Source organism: Colossoma macropomum, unplaced genomic scaffold (assembly GCF_904425465.1).
Source record: "Colossoma macropomum unplaced genomic scaffold, Colossoma_macropomum, whole genome shotgun sequence".
NCBI lineage: Eukaryota > Metazoa > Chordata > Actinopteri > Characiformes > Serrasalmidae > Colossoma > Colossoma macropomum.
The window spans coordinates 36,689,017-36,709,829 of NW_023494798.1; the positions used below are offsets into that span (position 1 = coordinate 36,689,017).

The 20,813-nt window shown below is 44.0% G+C and overlaps 1 protein-coding gene across 1 annotated transcript; it reads right to left on the reverse strand.

The window, feature by feature from the left end:
• Positions 1-2,121: 2,121 nt before the first annotated feature.
• fbxo36a (F-box protein 36a) lies at positions 2,122-20,672 on the reverse strand. Its single transcript, XM_036585463.1, has 4 exons — positions 20,577-20,672; positions 17,389-17,497; positions 11,313-11,485; positions 2,122-2,558 (listed from the first exon to the last, which is right to left on the reverse strand). Exons 1-4 carry the CDS (start codon positions 20,670-20,672, stop codon positions 2,322-2,324), a joined length of 615 nt encoding a protein of 204 aa, XP_036441356.1. The 3' UTR covers positions 2,122-2,321.
• Positions 20,673-20,813: the final 141 nt, after the last annotated feature.

Below are 20,813 nucleotides of genomic sequence, written 5' to 3' on the forward strand. Positions count from 1 at the left end.
GTATTGGCTAAATTTACAGTGCTGTGAAAAAGTATTTGCCCCTCATCCAATTTCTTCTATTTTTGCTAATTTGTCACATTTAAATGTTTCAGGTCATCCGACTAATTTTAATATAAGGTAAAGGCAACACAAGTAAACACAAAATGCAGCTTGTAAATGATCATTTCATCTACTGAAGATAAATATTTATTCAAAATCTGTATCACCCATGTGAAAAAGTAATGGCCCCATAAACCTAACATCTGGTTGTGCCACCCTCAATAGTAACAACTGCAATCAAACGCTTGCGATTACTTGCGCTGAGTCTTTCATATCACTGTATTTCTTCTTTACAGAATTGTTTTAATTTGGCCACATTGGAGGGTTTTCAAGAATGAACTGCCCGTTTAATGTCCTGCCACAGCCTAATGGGATTCAAATCAGGATGTTGACCCAGCCACTGCAAAACCTTCATTTAGCTTCTTTTGAGCCATTAAGATATGGACTTGATTGTGTGCTTCAGATTATTGTCCTGCTGCATAACCCATAATAATCCTGCAGAAGCAAAGCAGCCCCAGTATGTGATGTTCTTATGGTGGAACACGGTGTTAGCTTTACGCCAGATGTAACGGGACCCGTATCCTTCAAAAAGTTCCACATTTAATTTATCAGAATATTCTCCCAAAAGTCTTGGGGGTCATCTAGATTTATTTTGGCACATGCGAGATGAGACTTTGTGTTCTTTTTGGTCAGCAGTTTGTACCTTGCCACTTTCTTGTGGAATCATGTACATTGACCTTAAATGGGACAACTGAGGCCTGCAGTTCTTTAGATATTTGTCTGGATTCTTTTGTTCCTCCTGGATGAATCGTTGATGCACTCTTGGTGAAATTTTGGTAGGTCAGATACTCCTGGGAAGGTTCACCACTGTTCCAAGTTTCCTCCATTTGTAGATAATGACTCTCACTGTGGTTCTCTGGAGTCTCAGAGCCTCAGCAATGGCTTTATAACCCTTTCCAGACGGTAGATTTCAGTGACTTTGTTGTGTATTTGAATCTCATTAAAACGTGGCATCATGTGCTGCTTTTTGAGAGGTTCTAGCTGCTTCACGCTGCCAGACAGGTTCTATTTAAGTGATGTTCAGATTCAGCAGGTCTGTCAGTAATCATGTCTGGGTGTGGCAATGAAACTGAACCCGATAGTCAATTGATTTTTGTTAACTGGTTGATTTAGTAGCTAAGGGGTCAATTAACAAATTTTTTCCTTCAGGAAATGAAATTATGACTTAAAAACAGCATTTTATGGGTTATCATTTTCTAATATTAAAAGTAGTTTGATTATCTGAAAAATGTAAGTGTTAAAAATATGCAAAAATTTAAGAAATTGTATAGAAGAAATACATTTTCACAGCAATGTAAAATGATCTCCCTTTAAAAGACAGATATTTCAGCGTAATTACAGACAAACTAAGACACTTTAACCCAGGGTCCGCCGGTGGGCCCAAAGTTTTAATTAAGTTACCTTACATTAATTGACCTTTATTAATCTCACAACAGGGAAATTCACCTCGGCATTTAACCCATCTATGAAACACTACATGCACACTAGTGAACACACACACTAGGGGGCAGTGAGCACGCTTGCCTGGAGCGGTGGGCAGCCCTATCCACAGCGCCCGGGGAGCAGATGGGGGTTAGGCACTCAAAGGCACTTCAGTCACGTACTGTCGGCTCAGGGGATCAAATCAGCGACCTTCCAGTCACAAGACTGATTCCCTGACCTCCAGCCCACGACTGCCCCTTATTACACACTTCTTTATTCTGAAAAACAGCTCAGCCAGATTTAACTGAAGTCCCTGTAATTACTAATAATAAGCCTTGGTGTGTAATAAGAGATTTTAAGGGGTTAAAGATCTGAACTCTGTTAGGAAAACCTGTAACATAAAGATGCAACCAGAAAACCTGCAAACACTTTATAATTAAACAGCTTTTACAAACCACAGCAGAAACCAACTCAGATTCATCAGTGAGAGAACTTCACTCTGAGATGGAGAAGAAGGAGGAAATCAGTTCTTTTTCATTTGAAGGTGATGAAATTGACTCTCTGTTGTTTTGTTGTCATTCATATATTTGGCACCGCAGGTTTAAACACTGTATCTGGAAACACTTTAAAGAAGTTACTTTCATTAATACTTCAGAACTGCACACAATAACACTGAGATAAAAGTGTTTGTGAAGGATTTGTGTTTAAATGGTTTGGTCCAGTTCAGGCTGTTCGGGTTTGTGTTTTTTGGGTTTGGGTTGTTCTGGTTGTTCAGGTATGGGCAGTTTGGGTTGTTCAGGTTAGGGTTGTTCTGGTTGTTCAGGTTCGGGTAAATTGGGTTGTTCAGGTTCGGGATTTTCAGGCTGTTCTGTTGGTTCTGGATGATCCACCACGCTGCCCATGGGAGGTTTGTTGTGGTAAAAGGTGAAATAGATCCTCCTCCAGCCCATCTGCTCCGCCAGAGCCTCCAAATTTTCAGAGATCTCCTCACTGCAGCTCCGTATGGCTGATTCCCACACAGCCTTACAGTCGCACAGCTGCACAGACACAGACTTCACACTGTAACACCTCAAACAGCAGCAATGTTTACATTAAAACTCTAATTAAAGGGGCAGATCATGGAAGCACACACTTTCCTTTTTAAAACAAGTCTGATGTGTTCTGTGTGTTGATGTAACTCTGCTTATATATGAAAGTTCTCTGGGCAGTTTTTGTCCACAGTTACAGAAGAGCGCTTTGCAAACTCCACATAGGAAAAGGGTCAGTTTTCTATCTCACACAGTCTGTATGATCTGCATCATTGAGCCAAAATCACTCACATCTTCTGAATAACATGATTTGGATTCTGAGGAGTTCTCATACTGCACGTTGTTCTGTGCTGGAACAGCAGTTCTAGATCCTCGTTTAGCCCCACCCATTCAGTCTACAGCAGTTTAGCTCCACCATTCAGCTACAGCAGTTTAGCTCCACCTTTCAGTCTACAGCAGTTTAGCTCCACCATTCAGTCTACAGCAGTTTACCTCCACCATTCAGTCTACAGCAGTTTAGCCCCACCATTCAGTCTACAGCAGTTTACCTCCACCATTCAGTCTACAGCAGTTTAGCTCCACCATTCAGCTACAGCAGTTTGGCCCCACCATTCAGTCTACAGGAGTTTAGCTCCACCATTCAGTCTACAGCAGTTTAGCTCCACCATTCAGTCTACAGCAGTTTAGCTCCACCATTCAGCTACAGCAGTTTGGCCTACCCATTCAGCTACAGCAGTTTAGCTCCACCATTCAGTCTATAGCAGTTTAGCCCCACCATTCAGTCTACAGCAGTTTAGCTCCACCATTCAGTCTACAGCAGTTTAGCTCCACCATTCAGCTACAGCAGTTTAGCTCCACCACTCAGCTACAGCAGTTTGGCCCACCCATTCAGCTACAGCAGTTTAGCTCCACCATTCAGTCTACAGCAGTTTAGCCCCACCATTCAGTCTACAGCAGTTTAGCCCCACCATTCAGTCTACAGCAGTTTAGCTCCACCATTCAGTCTACAGCAGTTTAGCTCCACCATTCAGTCTACAGCAGTTTAGCCCCACCATTCAGCTACAGCAGTTTAGCTCCACCATTCAGTCTACAGCAGTTTAGCTCCACCATTCAGTCTACAGCAGTTTAGCTCCACCATTCAGTCTACAGCAGTTTGGCCTACCCATTCAGCTACAGCAGTTTAGCTCCACCATTCAGTCTACAGCAGTTTAGCCCCGCCATTCAGCTATAGCAGTTTAGCTCCACCATTCAGTCTACAGCAGTTTAGCTCCACCATTCAGCTACAGCAGTTTAGCCCCAACCATTCAGTCTACAGCAGTTTAGCCCCACCATTCAGTCTACAGCAGTTTAGCCCCACCATTCAGCTACAGCAGTTTAGCTCCACCATTCAGCTACAGCAGTTTGGCCCCACCATTCAGTCTACAGCAGTTTAGCTCCACCATTCAGCTACAGCAGTTTGGCCCCACCATTCAGTCTACAGCAGTTTACCTCCACCATTCAGTCTACAGCAGTTTAGCTCCACCATTCAGTCTACAGCAGTTTAGCTCCACCATTCAGTCTACAGCAGTTTACCTCCACCATTCAGTCTACAGCAGTTTAGCCCCACCCATTCAGTCTACAGCAGTTTAGCTCCACCATTCAGCTACAGCAGTTTAGCTCCACCTTTCAGTCTACAGCAGTTTAGCCCCACCATTCAGTCTACAGCAGTTTAGCTCCACCATTCAGCTACAGCAGTTTAGCTCCACCATTCAGCTACAGCAGTTTGGCCCCACCATTCAGTCTACAGGAGTTTAGCTCCACCATTCAGTCTACAGCAGTTTAGCTCCACCATTCAGTCGACAGCAGTTTAGCTCCACCATTCAGCTACAGCAGTTTGGCCTACCCATTCAGTCTACAGCAGTTTAGCTCCACCATTCAGTCTACAGCAGTTTAGCCCCACCATTCAGTCTACAGCAGTTTAGCTCCACCATTCAGTCTACAGCAGTTTAGCTCCACCATTCAGCTACAGCAGTTTAGCTCCACCACTCAGCTACAGCAGTTTGGCCCACCCATTCAGCCTACAGCAGTTTAGCTCCACCATTCAGTCTACAGCAGTTTAGCCCCACCATTCAATCTACAGCAGTTTAGCCCCACCATTCAGTCTACAGCAGTTTAGCTCCACCATTCAGTCTACAGCAGTTTAGCTCCACCATTCAGCTACAGCAGTTTGGCCCACCCATTTAGCTACAGCAGTTTAGCTCCACCATTCAGTCTACAGCAGTTTAGCTCCATCATTCAGTCTACAGCAGTTTAGCCCCGCCATTCAGCTACAGCAGTTTAGCTCCACCATTCAGTCTACAGCAGTTTAGCTCCACCATTCAGTCTACAGCAGTTTAGCTCCACCATTCAGTCTACAGCAGTTTAGCTCCACCATTCAGCTACAGCAGTTTAGCTCCACCTTTCAGTCTACAGCAGTTTAGCCCCACCATTCAGTCTACAGCAGTTTAGCCCCACCATTCAGTCTACAGCAGTTTACCTCCACCATTCAGCTACAGCAGTTTGGCCCCGCCATTCAGCTACAGCAGTTTAGCTCCACCATTCAGTCTACAGCAGTTTAGCTCCACCATTCAGTCTACAGCAGTTTAGCTCCACCATTCAGTCTACAGCAGTTTAGCTCCACCATTCAGCTACAGCAGTTTAGCTCCACCATTCAGTCTACAGCAGTTTAGCCCCACCATTCAGTCTACAGCAGTTTACCTCCACCATTCAGTCTACAGCAGTTTAGCTCCACCATTCAGCTACAGCAGTTTGGCCCCACCATTCAGTCTACAGGAGTTTAGCTCCACCATTCAGTCTACAGCAGTTTAGCTCCACCATTCAGTCTACAGCAGTTTAGCTCCACCATTCAGCTACAGCAGTTTGGCCTACCCATTCAGCTACAGCAGTTTAGCTCCACCATTCAGTCTACAGCAGTTTAGCCCCACCACTCAGTCTACAGCAGTTTAGCTCCACCATTCAGTCTACAGCAGTTTAGCTCCACCATTCAGCTACAGCAGTTTAGCTCCACCACTCAGCTACAGCAGTTTGGCCCACCCATTCAGCTACAGCAGTTTAGCTCCACCATTCAGTCTACAGCAGTTTAGCCCCACCATTCAGTCTACAGCAGTTTAGCCCCACCATTCAGTCTACAGCAGTTTAGCTCCACCATTCAGTCTACAGCAGTTTAGCTCCACCATTCAGCTACAGCAGTTTGGCCCACCCATTTAGCTACAGCAGTTTAGCTCCACCATTCAGTCTACAGCAGTTTAGCCCCGCCATTCAGTCTACAGCAGTTTAGCCCCGCCATTCAGCTACAGCAGTTTAGCTCCACCATTCAGTCTACAGCAGTTTAGCTCCACCATTCAGTCTACAGCAGTTTAGCTCCACCATTCAGTCTACAGCAGTTTGGCCTACCCATTCAGCTACAGCAGTTTAGCTCCACCATTCAGTCTACAGCAGTTTAGCCCCACCATTCAGCTATAGCAGTTTAGCTCCACCATTCAGTCTACAGCAGTTTAGCTCCACCATTCAGCTACAGCAGTTTAGCCCCACCCATTCAGTCTACAGCAGTTTAGCCCCACCATTCAGTCTACAGCAGTTTAGCTCCACCATTCAGCTACAGCAGTTTAGCCCCACCCATTCAGTCTACAGCAGTTTAGCCCCACCATTCAGTCTACAGCAGTTTAGCCCCACCATTCAGCTACAGCAGTTTAGCTCCACCATTCAGCTACAGCAGTTTGGCCCCACCATTCAGTCTACAGCAGTTTAGCTCCACCATTCAGCTACAGCAGTTTGGCCCCACCATTCAGTCTACAGCAGTTTACCTCCACCTTTCAGTCTACAGCAGTTTAGCTCCACCATTCAGTCTACAGCAGTTTAGCTCCACCATTCAGTCTACAGCAGTTTACCTCCACCATTCAGTCTACAGCAGTTTAGCTCCACCATTCAGTCTACAGCAGTTTAGCTCCACCATTCAGTCTACAGCAGTTTAGCTCCACCATTCAGTCTACAGCAGTTTAGCCCCACCCATTAAGTCTACAGCAGTTTAGCTCCACCATTCAGTCTACAGCAGTTTAGCTCCATCATTCAGTCTACAGCAGTTTAGCCCCGCCATTCAGCTACAGCAGTTTAGCTCCACCATTCAGTCTACAGCAGTTTAGCTCCACCATTCAGTCTACAGCAGTTTAGCTCCATCATTCAGTCTACAGCAGTTTAGCCCCACCATTCAGCTACAGCAGTTTAGCTCCACCATTCAGTCTACAGCAGTTTAGCCCCACCATTCAGCCACAGCAGTTTAGCTCCACCATTCAGTCTACAGCAGTTTAGCCCCACCATTCAGTCTACAGCAGTTTACCTCCACCATTCAGTCTACAGCAGTTTAGCTCCACCATTCAGTCTACAGCAGTTTAGCCCCACCATTCAGTCTACAGCAGTTTAGCTCCACCATTCAGTCTACAGCAGTTTAGCTCCACCATTCAGTCTACAGCAGTTTAGCTCCACCATTCAGTCTACAGCAGTTTAGCTCCACCATTCAGTCTACAGCAGTTTAGCTCCACCATTCAGTCTACAGCAGTTTAGCTCCACCATTCAGCTACAGCAGTTTAGCTCCACCATTCAGTCTACAGCAGTTTAGCCCCACCATTCAGTCTACAGCAGTTTAGCTCCACCATTCAGTCTACAGCAGTTTAGCTCCACCATTCAGCTACAGCAGTTTGGCCCCACCATTCAGTCTACAGGAGTTTAGCTCCACCATTCAGTCTACAGCAGTTTAGCTCCACCATTCAGTCTACAGCAGTTTAGCTCCACCATTCAGCTACAGCAGTTTAGCTCCACCATTCAGTCTACAGCAGTTTAGCTCCACCATTCAGTCTACAGCAGTTTAGCTCCACCATTCAGTCTACAGCAGTTTAGCCCCACCCATTAAGTCTACAGCAGTTTAGCTCCACCATTCAGTCTACAGCAGTTTAGCTCCACCTTTCAGTCTACAGCAGTTTAGCCCCACCATTCAGTCTACAGCAGTTTAGCTCCACCATTCAGTCTACAGCAGTTTAGCCCCACCATTCAGCTACAGCAGTTTAGCTCCACCATTCAGTCTACAGCAGTTTAGCTCCACCATTCAGTCTACAGCAGTTTAGCTCCACCATTCAGTCTACAGCAGTTTACCTCCACCATTCAGTCTACAGCAGTTTAGCCCCACCATTCAGTCTACAGCAGTTTAGCTCCACCATTCAGCTACAGCAGTTTAGCTCCACCTTTCAGTCTACAGCAGTTTAGCCCCACCATTCAGTCTACAGCAGTTTAGCTCCACCATTCAGTCTACAGCAGTTTAACTCCACCATTCAGTCTACAGCAGTTTGGCCCCACCATTCAGTCTACAGGAGTTTAGCTCCACCATTCAGTCTACAGCAGTTTAGCTCCACCATTCAGTCGACAGCAGTTTAGCTCCACCATTCAGCTACAGCAGTTTGGCCTACCCATTCAGTCTACAGCAGTTTAGCTCCACCATTCAGTCTACAGCAGTTTAGCTCCATCATTCAGTCTACAGCAGTTTAGCCCCGCCATTCAGCTACAGCAGTTTAGCTCCACCATTCAGTCTACAGCAGTTTAGCTCCACCATTCAGTCTACAGCAGTTTAGCTCCATCATTCAGTCTACAGCAGTTTAGCCCCGCCATTCAGCTACAGCAGTTTAGCTCCACCATTCAGTCTACAGCAGTTTAGCCCCACCATTCAGCCACAGCAGTTTAGCTCCACCATTCAGTCTACAGCAGTTTAGCCCCACCATTCAGTCTACAGCAGTTTACCTCCACCATTCAGTCTACAGCAGTTTAGCTCCACCATTCAGTCTACAGCAGTTTAGCCCCACCATTCAGTCTACAGCAGTTTAGCCCCACCATTCAGTCTACAGCAGTTTAGCTCCACCATTCAGTCTACAGCAGTTTAGCTCCACCATTCAGTCTACAGCAGTTTAGCTCCACCATTCAGTCTACAGCAGTTTAGCCCCACCATTCAGTCTACAGCAGTTTAGCTCCACCATTCAGCTACAGCAGTTTAGCTCCACCATTCAGTCTACAGCAGTTTAGCTCCACCATTCAGTCTACAGCAGTTTACCTCCACCATTCAGTCTACAGCAGTTTAGCCCCACCCATTAAGTCTACAGCAGTTTAGCTCCACCATTCAGTCTACAGCAGTTTAGCTCCACCTTTCAGTCTACAGCAGTTTAGCCCCACCATTCAGTCTACAGCAGTTTAGCTCCACCATTCAGTCTACAGCAGTTTAGCTCCACCATTCAGTCTACAGCAGTTTAGCTCCACCATCAGCTACAGCAGTTTGCCCACCATCAGCTACAGCAGTTTAGCTCCACCATTCAGTCTACAGCAGTTTAGCTCCCACCATTCAGTCTACAGCAGTTTAGCCCCACCATTCAGTCTACAGCAGTTTAGCTCCACCATTCAGTCTACAGCAGTTTAGCTCCACCATTCAGCTACAGCAGTTTGGCCCACCCATTTAGCTACAGCAGTTTAGCTCCACCATTCAGTCTACAGCAGTTTAGCTCCATCATTCAGTCTACAGCAGTTTAGCTCCACCATTCAGCTACAGCAGTTTAGCTCCACCATTCAGTCTACAGCAGTTTAGCTCCACCATTCAGTCTACAGCAGTTTAGCTCCACCATTCAGTCTACAGCAGTTTAGCCCCACCATTCAGTCTACAGCAGTTTAGCTCCACCATTCAGCTACAGCAGTTTAGCTCCACCATTCAGTCTACAGCAGTTTAGCTCCATCATTCAGTCTACAGCACTTTAGCCCCACCATTCAGTCTACAGCAGTTTAGCTCCACCATTCAGTCTACAGCAGTTTAGCTCCACCATTCAGTCTACAGCAGTTTAGCCCCACCCATTCAGTCTACAGCAGTTTAGCCCCACCCATTCAGTCTACAGCAGTTTAGCTCCACCATTCAGCTACAGCAGTTTACCTCCACCATTCAGTCTACAGCAGTTTAGCTCCACCATTCAGCTACAGCAGTTTACCTCCACCATTCAGTCTACAGCAGTTTAGCTCCACCATTCAGCTACAGCAGTTTAGCTCCACCATTCAGTCTACAGCAGTTTAGCCCCACCATTCAGTCTACAGCAGTTTAGCTCCACCATTCAGCTACAGCAGTTTAGCCCCACCCATTCAGCTACAGCAGTTTAGCTCCACCATTCAGCTACAGCAGTTTAGCTCCACCTTTCAGTCTACAGCAGTTTAGCCCCACCCATTCAGTCTACAGCAGTTTAGCTCCACCGCTCAGCTACAGCAGTTTAGCTCCACCATTCAGCTACAGCAGTTTAGCCCCACCATTCAGTCTACAGCAGTTTAGCTCCACCATTCAGTCTACAGCAGTTTAGCTCCACCATTCAGTCTACAGCAGTTTAGCTCCACCCATTCAGCTACAGCAGTTTAGCTCCACCATTCAGCTACAGCAGTTTAGCCCCACCATTCAGCTACAGCAGTTTAGCCCCACCATTCAGTCTACAGCAGTTTAGCTCCACCATTCAGTCTACAGCAGTTTAGCTCCACCTTTCAGTCTACAGCAGTTTAGCCCCATCATTCAGTCTACAGCAGTTTAGCTCCACCATTCAGTCTACAGCAGTTTAGCTCCACCATTCAGCTACAGCAGTTTAGCTCCACCATTCAGCTACAGCAGTTTAGCTCCACCATTCAGTCTACAGCAGTTTAGCTCCACCATTCAGTCTACAGCAGTTTAGCTCCACCTTTCAGTCTACAGCAGTTTAGCCCCATCATTCAGTCTACAGCAGTTTAGCTCCACCATTCAGCTACAGCAGTTTAGCCCCACCATTCAGCTACAGCAGTTTAGCTCCACCATTCAGCTACAGCAGTTTAGCTCCACCATTCAGTCTACAGCAGTTTAGCTCCACCATTCAGTCTACAGCAGTTTACCTCCACCATTCAGTCTACAGCAGTTTAGCTCCACCATTCAGTCTACAGCAGTTTAGCTCCACCATTCAGCTCATTTATTTCCGTCTTAAAGTCACAGTAACAGTAACCACCTGTTTAACTGTGAGGGATAAAAAGAAGCTGGAAAATGATCACGTAGAAACAAATTATGGATGTTTTTGGGCACTTTCATCCTTGAATGTTCAGATGTTTCAGGTTGTTAGCATTAGTGTGTTTAGGATCGGTTTAGTTCAGCTTTGGTCAGTGATTAATTTTAGTAGTGAATAAATTGGCTTATAAAGATCAAAAGTGTGTTTACAGCTTTTACAGTTTTAATTCTGTGCCTGTTTTCCTGTGTTTTGATTGTGAGTCATTTGCTCACTTCTCTCATATTGAGATGTAAACAGACTCGTCCATTTCACACCAAATTCTTAAAGGTACAAGTCAGGTTAGGAAATCACTTTTGTGAGGAAGATTTTTGGGCTGTTTTAATTTTTCGTCAGCATATTCAGGCAGAAAGTTAACGTTACTGTTTGGAAGCTAAAGTAAGCTAATGTAAAGTTCCTCCCACTTTGAAGTTACATCATCAGGAGGGAGATTCTTAGTCTGGAGTGTCTCTTTAAATTGGAGTTTGGATTTACTGAAAACAGACTTTTTTAAAGAACTGTGAGAAAGAGCATTTTAAAGAGACTAAAGTTTGTTTTAGATTTTTCCTGATTGTATCTGGAGGTAACCAGTGTTCTAAAATTCATAATCTAGAACCCATATTCTATAGGGGCAGCTGGGTTTTTTGTCTGCAGGTGGTCTCACCTTTCTGAATCTTCGTGAAGTCTGGCCGAGGCAGCAGATGTCCTGGACGTCCAGGAAGGAGAGGATGCGCAGCAGCAGCCGGTCAGGTAAACGCTCCAGGTAGTCAAAGTGTCCCTGGCACAGAGCCAAGGTGTACCCCAGGACGTTAGGACCGAAAACCATGCCGACCTGGTCTGGAGAACCGAACACAAAGTACAAACAAATGTTATCTTTATGCATAAATCATCACAGACCTGATTATTTAACAGACTTGTCAGACAGCAGAGGGTCGTATTTTGCTCACTGATGTGTCAAAAGCCTTCGATTGAGTCGACACGCAGAGTTAATGCAGTAGATCTACAGCAGATCTGTGTCTTCAGCTTTTTCTCAGACTCATGGGTGAGTTTACAGTAAGGAGAAGACAGAGCTGAATGGCACTAACAGCAGATGGAAAAACATCACATCCACAATGTGGTCCACAGGGAGGGGTCATCTCACCTCACCTGTTTCACTTCATATGTCCACAGGGTCAGTTCTGTTGGAGGATACGTTTGATGTGGGCTGTGCTAACGACATACGTTTGTCTCGTGACATTAAAATTTCCTTTTGGCAGCGACACCTTAATGGGAAGTGAAGTTAAGCAGCTGGAGGAGCGGCAGCAGTAAATAATATGGTCCTCAATGGCAACAAGTCAGTTGAGATGAGAGTGTGTTTCTCTAAAGATCCTCTTCAACTCCCTCCTTTAATCACTGGTGACCAGACTGTCCCTGTCAGATAGATATATAGACAGACAGACAGACAGATAGATAGATAGATAGATAGATAGATAGATAGATAGATAGATAGATCGATAGATCAACTCAGTGGAGATTCATATCAGAGGCAGTGAAAAAAGCTTCTGAGCGTCGCATTTCCTCACTGACTTGGCAAGAAATGGGTTCCTGTTGAAGAGCTTGTTGATATAACACCCTCATTGGGCCATGCCTTGAGTTTGGGAGTGGGCTGCTGGTGGGCTGCACAGAGAAACAGTGAGCAGCTCTGGAGGCTCAAAAAAGAGCTGTAAGAATCATCACACGGCTTCATAGGCTTCCTCTACATCCTCCAGATGTGCAGACATGGTGGAAGCAGACCACCGTAAAACTGACGAAAGACGTGCATCAGCCTGATCACCCTTTTAGTCTCTGCACTGGGAGTCAGAACGTTTTGTGAATAAACTAAACATTAACTGATTCAGTGGTTTCTGACACTGTAGGACTCGCCGTTCTCTACAAACAAAGACTAAAGCACTTCAGCAAGTCTATCAGTGAGGAGCTGTAGAGTGGAATACTAAATCCACTAGTGGGTGCTGTGTGTGTGTGTGTGTGTGTGTGGTGTGTGTGTTTGTGTGTGTGTGTGTGTGTGTGTCTGTGGTTGAATATGTGTGTGTGTGTGTGTGTCTGTGGTTGAATGTGTGTGTGTGTGTGTGTGTGTCTGTGGTTGAATGTGTGTGTGTGTCTGTGGTTGAATGTGTGTGTGTGTGTGTGTCTGTGGTTGAATGTGTGTGTGTGTGTGTGTGTGTGTGTGTGGTTGAATGTGTGTGTGTGTGTGTGTGTGTGGTTGAATGTGTGTGTGTGTGTGTCTGTGGTTGAATGTGTGTGTGTGTCTGTGGTTGAATGTGTGTGTGTGTGTGTGTGTGTGTGTCTGTGGTTGAATGTGTGTGTGTGTCTGTGGTTGAATGTGTGTGTGTGTGTGTGTGTGTGTGTGGTTGAATGTGTGTGTGTGTGTGTGTGTGGTTGAATGTGTGTGTGTGTGTGTGTGTGTGTGTGTCTGTGGTTGAATGTGTGTGTGTGTGTGTGGTTGAATGTGTGTGTGTGTCTGTGGTTGAATGTGTGTGTGTCTGTGGTTGAATGTGTGTGTGTGTGTGGTTGAATGTGTGTGTGTCTGTGGTTGAATGTGTGTGCGTGTGGTTGAATGTGTGTGTGTCTGTGGTTGAATGTGTGTGTGTCTGTGGTTGAATGTATGTGTGTGTGTGTGTCTGTGGTTGAATGTGTGTGTGTGTGTGTGTGTCTGTGGTTGAATGTGTGTGTGTTGAATGTGTGTGTTGAAGGTATGTATGTGTGTGTGTGTCTGTGGTTGAATGTGTGTGTGTGTGTGTGTGTGTTGAAGGTATATATGTATGTGTGTGTGTGTCTGTGGTTGAATGTGTGTGTGTGTGTCTGTGGTTGAATGTGTGTGTGTGTGTGTGTGTGGTTGAATGTGTGTGTGTGTGTGTGTCTGTGGTTGAATGTGTGTGTTTGTGTGTGTCTGTGGTTGAATGTGTGTGTTTGTGTGTGTCTATGGTTGAATGTGTGTGTGTGTGGTTGAATGTGTGTGTGTGTGTGTCTGTGGTTGAATGTGTGTGTGTGTGTGTGTCTGTGGTTGAATGTGTGTGTTTGTGTGTGTCTATGGTTGAATGTGTGTGTGTGTGGTTGAATGTGTGTGTGTGTGTGTCTGTGGTTGAATGTGTGTGTGTTTGTGTGTGTGGTTGAATGTGTGTGTGCGTGTCTGTGGTTGAATATGTGTGTGTGTGTGTGGTTGAATGTGTGTGTTTGTGTGTGTCTATGGTTGAATGTGTGTGTGTGGTTGAATGTGTGTGTGTGTGTGTCTGTGGTTGAATGTGTGTGTGTTTGTGTGTGTGGTTGAATGTGTGTGTTTGTGTGTGTCTATGGTTGAATGTGTGTGTTTGTGTGTGTCTATGGTTGAATGTGTGTGTGTGTGGTTGAATGTGTGTGTGTGTGTGTGTGTGTGTGGTTGAATGTGTGTGTTTGTGTGTGTCTATGGTTGAATGTGTGTGTGTGTGTGTTTGTGTGTGTCTGTGGTTGAATGTGTGTGTGTGTGGTTGAATGTGTGTGTGTGTGTCTGTAGTTGAATGTGTGTGTGTGTGTGTGTGTCTGTGGTTGAATGTGTGTGTTTGTGTGTGTCTATGGTTGAATGTGTGTGTGTGTGTGTGTGGTTGAATGTGTGTGTGCGTGTCTGTGGTTGAATGTGTGTGTGTGTCTGTGGTTGAATGTGTGTGTGTGTCTGTGGTTGAATGTGTGTGTGTGTGTGTGTGGTTGAATGTGTGTGTTTGTGTGTGTCTATGGTTGAATGTGTGTGTGTGTGTGTTTGTGTGTGTCTGTGGTTGAATGTGTGTGTGTGTGTGTGTGTGTGTGTCTGTGGTTGAATGTGTGTGTTTGTGTGTGTCTATGGTTGAATGTGTGTGTGTGTGTGTCTATGGTTGAATGTGTGTGTGTGTGTGTGTGTGTGTGTGTGTGGTTGAATGTGTGTGTTTGTGTGTGTCTATGGTTGAATGTGTGTGTGTGTGTGTGTGTCTGTGGTTGAATGTGTGTGTTTGTGTGTGTCTGTGGTTGAATGTGTGTGTTTGTGTGTGTCTATGGTTGAATGTGTGTGTGTGTGTGATTGAATGTGTGTGTTGAATATTTGTGTGTAAACAGGTTTTTTGTTTCAGAAGGTAAATATTGTAAATAACATATTAATATTTTCTTAAGGAAAATACTGACGTTCTAGCTAATGACGTCACAGCTGCATTCTGCATATAATCTAATGTCAGTAAGTAGACGAGAAGCGTTTTACCTGCGTTGCCGTTCATAATCCCATCACGGTCGTCCTGTTTTCGCGGTTAACATTCCTAAATCTCATCTGTTTTCTCTCCATCTTCAGGCTGGTGAGAGTCGTCATGGGGGCCGCGTCCTCCGTTTCTACTGTCTCTCTCACCTGGATGTGGCGTTTAGATGATTTGTCATCTTTTATGGTCCAATTTTAGCTTTTTAGTCCTGACAGTGAGACTGTTTGTGTAACGGTGGAGGTGAGATGCAAATACAAGTTGCTTTTATTCAAATTAGAGTTAACAGAGTCCAGAAACTGAGACACAGAGGTTTGAAGAACAGACCATAACGAGAACAAAACCAAACCACAAGATGAATAAAAACAAGTGACAGAGTGACATCCACAGTGCAGGACAGTGACTGTACAAACACTGGGACTAATGAGGGGCGGAGCTACAGGCAGGTGGAGAAGATAACAAGGGGGCAGGACCAGGAAGGAGACAGAACAAAAAACAAAAGCACATGGCACAACAGAGGAGAAGAAACAGACACACTCAGAGGGACAAAGGGGGAAACCGTGACAGTCTGTTCTCTTGTTGACGACACACCGAACAGAGCGCTGGGCCTCGTTCTCCAACCGTTCTTAAGAGGAAATTCCTTCTTAAACCCACTTACGCAGTTTTCCCGAAGAATCTGACTCACCAGTGTTCTCTTATGTGGGATTTATTCTGAGGTAAGAACAGAATCTACACACACTCAAGAGCACTAAGGTGAGAATAGTTCTGTGCTTTAAGAACACATCATGAATCTGACGTAGACTTTTTCTTAGGATCTTTCTCAAGAACACACTTAAGAACAAACTCAGGAAGATATTGGAGAACAAGACCCACTGTCTGGCTTGTCTCCTCATAAACTAACCAATCATGGCGCATTCATGGTTTTTCTCCGCTTCTCATTAAAAAACATTTATAACCTTCCTCTTCTTGGCCTGTGTCTCCTCCTCAGATGTTTTCTCTGCAGACCTCGCAACCCCTGAGATGTAACACCACGTTGTTTGTTAGCTGCGCTGGCCTCGGCTACGTGACCTGAGGTGTATTGTATTTGGCTGGTGGCGGGTGCTGATTTCCAACCCTGCTGTGAAAGGTTCATCTACAGAAATGCAGCTGTTCATCTCCAATAAAAATCATGTCAGACCAATAAAACCAGTGCAGGGAAGTGCAGACGTCCAGTCAGGCAGTGAGGTTCTGAGAGCTTTTTCAAAAACTCACATTTTCCAAATGTCCAGTATGTTGTACACTGAATATTATGGCTGCATTCAGACAGTCAGCCCAAATCTGATTTCTGCCGTATCCAGATTGATTTTTTAGGGGCAGTCATGGACTGGAGGTTAGGGAACCAGCCCTGTGACCGGAAGGTCGCCGGCTTGATCCACTTGGCCGTCAGTACGTGACTGAAGTTCTCTTGAGCAAGACACCTAACCCCCAACTGCTCCCCAGGCGCCGTGGATGGGGCTGCTGCTCCGGGCAAGTGTGCTCACTGCCCCTAGTGTGTGTGTTCACTAGTGTGCATGTATGCGGGTGTTTCATTGTTTTGTTAGTCTAAACAGCAAAAAAACCCTCATGAAATCTGAAATTTGCCAATCGGATCCAAACCACATTTGGGGGTGGTCTGAAATGTGACTCCAATCAGATTTTTACAGATGTGTCTCAGTCTGGACGCTCAACGATGTTGAATCCAGAAGGATAAAGTGCTGGGATTCAAGAAGAGCTCCAAAGATTCATGATGATGAAGAGAGTTCTGAAGAGTTTGGAGGGGAGATGATGCACCTCCATCTCTCCTGCAGCCGTGACTGAAATCTGCATCACCAGCGTAGCTACGTAGTTACTGACGCCTATGTTGTTACCATGGCAACCCATGCAGATAGACTGGTGACGTCTGGACACACAAATCAGATCTAATCACTTACAGATAACAGAGTGAACAGTTGCCTCAAAAGATCTGATTTGAGAGACAAACCTGATTAGCCTGCAGTCTGAACACAGACTAAATGTTTTCTGATAAATAAAAAAAAAATTAATGTATTATGGGGTTTTATATGCAGCAGAGAACAGGTTTCATTACAAAACATTGTTTGTTTTTAAAGTGTTTGGTCTCGGAGCAACCAGTCATCTGCAAAAGTTTAAACATCCCCGGTCAAATTACATGTGTTGATTAAACTCATCCACAGAGACAGAATATCACATCTTTCTGCACAATTTCTATTAATTTGCTGAGTTTAACATATAAAAAAAAAAAAGTCAATATAAAATGAGCCACAACTTCTGTCTAATTTCATTTCGTCAGAGTGTTAAATTCAGCAATAAACAGTAACTGTGTATTAAAATGTGCAGAAGTGAGTCTCTGTAGAAGATCTGTAACTTATTTACACTCAGAAAATCAACAACATGGAATTTGACTGAAACAGGCACCAAATGTTTGTATATAACTGTGTAGGAAACTGTGTATAAATATATAACTGTTTGATTGGGTCTTACGCTGCAGTCTGGCATCGTTCAGAAACTCTTCGTGGGACAGTTTCAGCTCTCCAGGCGCTGCTCCTCTGAACTCGATCCTCAGAGAAACCTTCCACCATCTCCAGATCACCTTAAGCACCAGAACCAGAAATCAAAACCTCCTAAATCCTGTCCTAACTTTAGGATGAACCCCAACAGGGTCCTCACTTCTGTTTAAGGTCTGTTTCTATGGTTTTTAGGCAGCTGAGTCAGCAGCATAGTTCACTACCAGCATAATGAGCTCCATTTATTTCTACTGTAAAACGCTGCTTTCACTGTGAGATGATTTTCTTTTCTAACTCTGCGTTTTAAAGATCTCAGACGCTGCAGACTCGATCTCCACCGCCCCTCTGATCACCTTCGTGTGTTAATGTTGATGATGAAATATTACAGTGATGGTGGTGAATAATGAGGAGGCGGAGCTGAACGTGTGTCTGTTTATTAGGAGGAGTAACGTTAGCGCGCTTGGCTAAAGCGTTTGGGAAATGGAGACTGAAACTGGGGAGCGGCGGCGCTCTGATAAACAGCAGGGGGCACTCTCACAGTATTCACTACTTACAGTTTATCACACTTTAGTTCTGTTTGACCTTTTTACATTAGTAACAGCAGCTTAATTCACATTTTAACATTATTTTGATGACGTGTTTACATTTTAGCTGTGTTTATGGTCAGTTAACAGTTAGTTTAGCTAACATAAATAACATTATCTTAGCTAACTTAGCTCACTGCTAATGACGGTCTCACTGAGAAACTGATATTTGTACACTTTTCTCACTTTTCACACTCTAACATCTATATTTCTGTGTTGGTGCTGGTGGAGAAGAACAGAGCACAACCTAACATTCATTTTTTGCTGAATAATTTTAATTTTAATTTTTAATAAAAGCATCCTGAACATCTGTGCTACAAATGAAAATATAAACTTTTCAGCTCCTACTAATCATAAATAATACAGCTGAAATCAGTTACCCCACAGGGGGGATGGAGGGGTGAACTATCACAGCCACCAAAACGTCTGATAAAGTGCTGCAAATCAAAATGAACTTGGTACAATCCTTAGTTATTTGAGCCAGATAAGCTTCTCAACCTAAATACATAAAAATATCTGCATTACAGTAAGTATGATCAGTGAAAAGAGGCTCAGTCACTGAGAACAGAGTAGAACAGGCAAATATCAACACCAGAAACTGAAAGATATTATATTACTAAGATATTACTAATAAAGATAAGATGTTTATTAGTAGTTCAGACTCTTTACTTTGGGGGTCTTGGTCATAACAGTGTGTTAACCTGTGCTTCTCTACTGCAGAACAACAGTCTTACATTCCTAACTCTCTAAAACATGATGTTTCCTCAGATTAACACACATTTTCCTCACTTTACAATGATGTTATACATATTTAATAACAATTAAAGGGTTAATAATGATGAAATGAGTTTTAATAAACCAATAAAAGCTTGGACTTGGCAGTGGACATTTTAAATCTTTTTGGCACAGTCAGCAGTGGATGACATGACTGCTCTGGGAAAGATGGTTTGTTGGATGAGAGGAATCTGTAATTCCTCTTTTTCCTCGTTTATGGGTGCTGAATGTGAACAGAATAAACTGAAAAAAAGTGATATTCCAATTATCTCTGCTTTACTGACAACACCTTTCATTTTATTACGAGTCTGAATGTCTGTGTTTCCAAACCAAACTGTACTAGATGACGTGAGAACTCTCGATAACAGACAAGTAGAATCTAACGGTAGATCTCCTTACTGTGTATTTTTTTAACTGTGTCTCTAAGAACATCTTTGATGAGATTTTTTTAATGATGTGATCAGAATTAATGTTTCGCTTCAACAAATTGCTAATGTCCCCCAAAATTTTACAACAGATATTGATCATCCCCAAACCTGCACTGGAGTTTATACACTCTGTTTCTTCATATAATCTACAATGATCTCCACTCACTGTAGATTACAGGAAGAAACAGAAAATAAACCTCCAGTGCAGGTCAGTTCTTTCTTTAGAAGTATTTGTGTTTTTGTTTATTTAGGAAATATAAATAACGTAATATTAGTGTGTCACAAGATCTGTGGCTAGAAGCCCATTCCAGTCAGTCCTGCTGTAGCAGTCTGGTTTACCACCGTCGTCAGTTTAGCTTAAAGAATTAAAGCCGATTTTGTTACTTTAGTATTACTGAATGATGTTGCTGTGCAACAAATCAAACATTACTTCATGTCTCACGTGATTCATTGAAGATTACATTGAATAGAATTAGTCTCTGTTTTTCATACTTTCAGTAACTGACTGATAATCTTTAGCTAAACAGATCCAGTGAGTCTCATGTCTCTTCTGTAGTGACAGTCGGGTGACGTCAGTAAAAGGTTCTTAATTTCATCATCTCCTCTCGTATTTCTGCGCTTCTCTGAATGAGGACAGATAAATAAAGCAATAATAACTGTTATAAACACACATTTAGAATCTCTGGCAAAATCTGACAAAAGTCTCATTAATATTTTGTAGCGCTTATTAAGGTTTATTCTTGTTGTTCTGGTTGCTGCGCGCATTGTTACATTGTTCACTCTGAGCTAATGCTAATGCTAAAGCTAAGCTGCAGCTGGTCAGTGTGGCGTTAGCTGCTGAGGAGGATCTCGCCGACCTTCACACGAGATCTTTCAGTACACTTCACTGAAACGACACGTCAGCAGGGTACTCATCATATTAAACTGATTTTTAGTAAATACAGTAACTCAGAGTTGATCCTCCTTTACTGTTCATAGTTTGAGAGTTTGATATATTATTACAGAATTTTTTTATTAATATTTTATTTCAATTTGTCCAGTTTTACAAACAGCGTTAGTTTCTCTGAATCTGAACACACCAGACGTCCGTCTCTAAAAGCTCCCTCACAGAAAGTTACTACATGAAATGGTTTTCCACTATTTTCCATCATCAACATTCCATATAAACTCAGAAGACTCGTGTAGGTTCACTGGTGGTTCTGGATAGTAAATAAAATGTCTATATCTGTGTTGTAGTCATGGCGACCCCTGGTTCCTATCACCACCACTGTAAAGACATCTGAACCATTTCACACCAAATCATTCTGAATTTCTCTGTTTACATGTAGGAATTCTGAAAGTCGGCGGAGTTCCCCTGTGCTGGTGTGGGTGGTGTGTACCTGTTGGTGTGTGATGATGATCTGGTACAGGTCTTTAGAAGGGGGGAGGCTTTGACCGCTCAGGGTGAATAGAGTCTCTTCCAGCAGAGCCGCCATTGTAGGACGCTGTGGACGGTCACCATGGCAACAAGAACACTCATCCCCTCCCGTCCCTGGCTCCTCCTCCTGTAAACTCCGCCCCCGTCCTTTTTTCCAGTGACGTTGCACCGAAGCAGCGTTACAAGATTACACTGTAAT

Bases quoted from the DNA above. Each gene is read 5' to 3' on its own strand.
- fbxo36a (XM_036585463.1), bottom strand. From the start codon at position 20,672: ATGGCGGCTCTGCTGGAAGAGACTCTATTCACCCTGAGCGGTCAAAGC. The intron at 11,486-17,388 runs GTAAGACCCAAT...TCGGTTCTCCAG, and splicing joins GAACGATGCCAGACTGCAGC to ACCAGGTCGGCATGGTTTTC. The intron at 2,559-11,312 runs GTGAGACCACCT...GTGTCTGTGCAG, and splicing joins CTTCACGAAGATTCAGAAAG to CTGTGCGACTGTAAGGCTGT.